This window comes from Erigeron canadensis, unplaced genomic scaffold (genome assembly GCF_010389155.1).
Source record: "Erigeron canadensis isolate Cc75 unplaced genomic scaffold, C_canadensis_v1 Conyza_canadensis_unscaffolded:15, whole genome shotgun sequence".
Classification (NCBI taxonomy): Eukaryota; Viridiplantae; Streptophyta; class Magnoliopsida; order Asterales; family Asteraceae; genus Erigeron; species Erigeron canadensis.
The window spans coordinates 20,557-22,495 of record NW_025215548.1 but is presented as its reverse complement, the minus strand read 5'-3'; the positions used below and the strand labels follow the sequence as shown (position 1 = coordinate 22,495).

The 1,939-nt window shown below is 35.5% G+C and overlaps 1 protein-coding gene across 1 annotated transcript; it reads left to right on the top strand.

Moving 5' to 3' along the window:
• Positions 1-884: 884 nt before the first annotated feature.
• On the top strand, positions 885-1,502 carry LOC122584241. The gene has a single exon (XM_043756455.1). It carries the CDS (start codon positions 885-887, stop codon positions 1,500-1,502), a length of 618 nt encoding a protein of 205 aa, XP_043612390.1.
• Positions 1,503-1,939: the final 437 nt, after the last annotated feature.

Sequence of the window (1,939 nt, the reverse complement as noted above, 5' to 3'; positions counted from 1 at the left end):
CTAGTTTGGAGAAAAGCCAATCTTTTTTTGGAAATGTAAAGGCAAGGGTTCAGAAAGAAATTGAAGACATTATGCCTTTTAAGAGTGGTGAGCTACCTGTTAGATATTTAGGTGTTCCACTCTTATCAAAAAGATTGTACAAGAAAGATTGTGCTGTTTTGGTTAACAAGGTTAAAAAGAAAGTTGGAGATTGGAAGAATAAATCTCTCTCTTTTGTTGGAAGATTGCAGCTCATAAATTCTGTACTTGGTTCTCTTCAAGTGTATTGGTCTTCTGTGTTTATTCTACCTAAGGGCATTACTGATGATATTGAGAGAATTTTAAGGGGTTTTTTATGGTGTCATGGGAGAGGTAAAGCTAAAGTGAGATGGTTAGATGTTTGTAGGCCTAGAAAGCAAGGTGGACTTGGGATTAAAAGATTACATTTATGGAATATTGCTTTAATGTCAAAACACATTTGGAACATGGTTAGTAATAAAAATTCTATTTGGGTGAAATGGGTTAATGTTGTGAAGTTAAAAGGTAGAAGTTTCTGGTCTATTCCTGTAAAAGCTGATGCTTGTTGGGGTTGGAAGAAAATCCTGCATCATAGAGAGACAGTTAGAGATTTTATTATTAGTGTTCTTGGTGATGGTAAAGATACTTCTTTGTGGTATGATAATTGGCATCCTTGTGGCCCTCTGTGCAATCTTATTTCTAGTAGGGATATTTATGATGCTGGGATGAGTGTGAATTCTAAAGTTTCTGAGGTGGTTTGTGATGGGTTGTGGCTATGGCCTTTGGTTTTAATTGAGAAATTTCCTTTTCTGGTTCTGTATCCTCCTCCTGTTCTTAATGGTAATAAGAAGGATTCTGTTTCTTGAAAGAATAAAAATGGTGAACTCATGCCTTTTTCTGTTAAGAGTGTGTGGTTGGACCTTATTGAGGAATGTAGTGATGTGCCTTGGGCAAAGCTGATCTGGTACAGTCAATGTATTCCCAGGCATTCATTCATTCTGTGGTTAGCTATGTGGCAAAAACTTAAAACACATGATAAGTTTGAGTTTTTTGAGTTGAAGTCTGACCTGAAGTGTGTGTTTTGTAAAGAGGGTCCTGATAGTCATAATCATCTCTTCTTCAATTGTGACTATCCTAATAAAGTTTGGCAGAAGATTAAAAAGCTTGCAAGATTAGAAAGTGCTCCTAATAGTTGGAATGATATTGTGAATTTCTTTGTTATCAGGCCTGCTAACAAAACCATTTGGAGTATTATACAGAGGTTAGTATTGGGTGCAATGGTCTATTTCATCTGGCAGGAGAGAAATTTAAGGAGTTTTAAGGGTAAAAATAGATCTGTGGATGATTTATGTAATATTATTACTGCTGAAGTGAGGTTTAGATTGATGGGGTTAAGGATTAAAGTTACTAAGCAGTCAGTTAAAGCTGCTGAAGTTTGGGGTTTTCAGTTGAATAAGGGGTTTCATTCTGATAATTTTGATAATATTAGTCATGGTAGGAAGTAATGTTATGTATGTTGGAAGGAGGGAAGGTGTGTATTGTTATGGTGCAAGGACTGTTGAGATTGGGGGTGATAATTTGATGTTTTTCTGGTGTAATGATGATAGTGATGGAAGATGTGTCTTTAAAGTTTATGGTTCCAGCATAATTGGTTTTTTAACCTTGATTAGGTATAGGGTTGGAGTGATAAGGGGTGGTTTAGTTTTAGTACCTGTTGTGGACTCTTGTTACTACTTTCATTGGTATGGTTTTTGGGGATGGAGGTTTAACCATACTATTTTTTCTTCTTACTCATTCACTTATATGAGCTCTTTATTTTTTATCTGTTTAAAAAGCTTCATTTTGGTCCAAACAGGCATAAGTGTAGTGGTGAGTAGGTTTTTTAGTTGGTATGGAATATACCTTTCTATTGAATATTCTGGAGTTATAAGGGGGATATTTG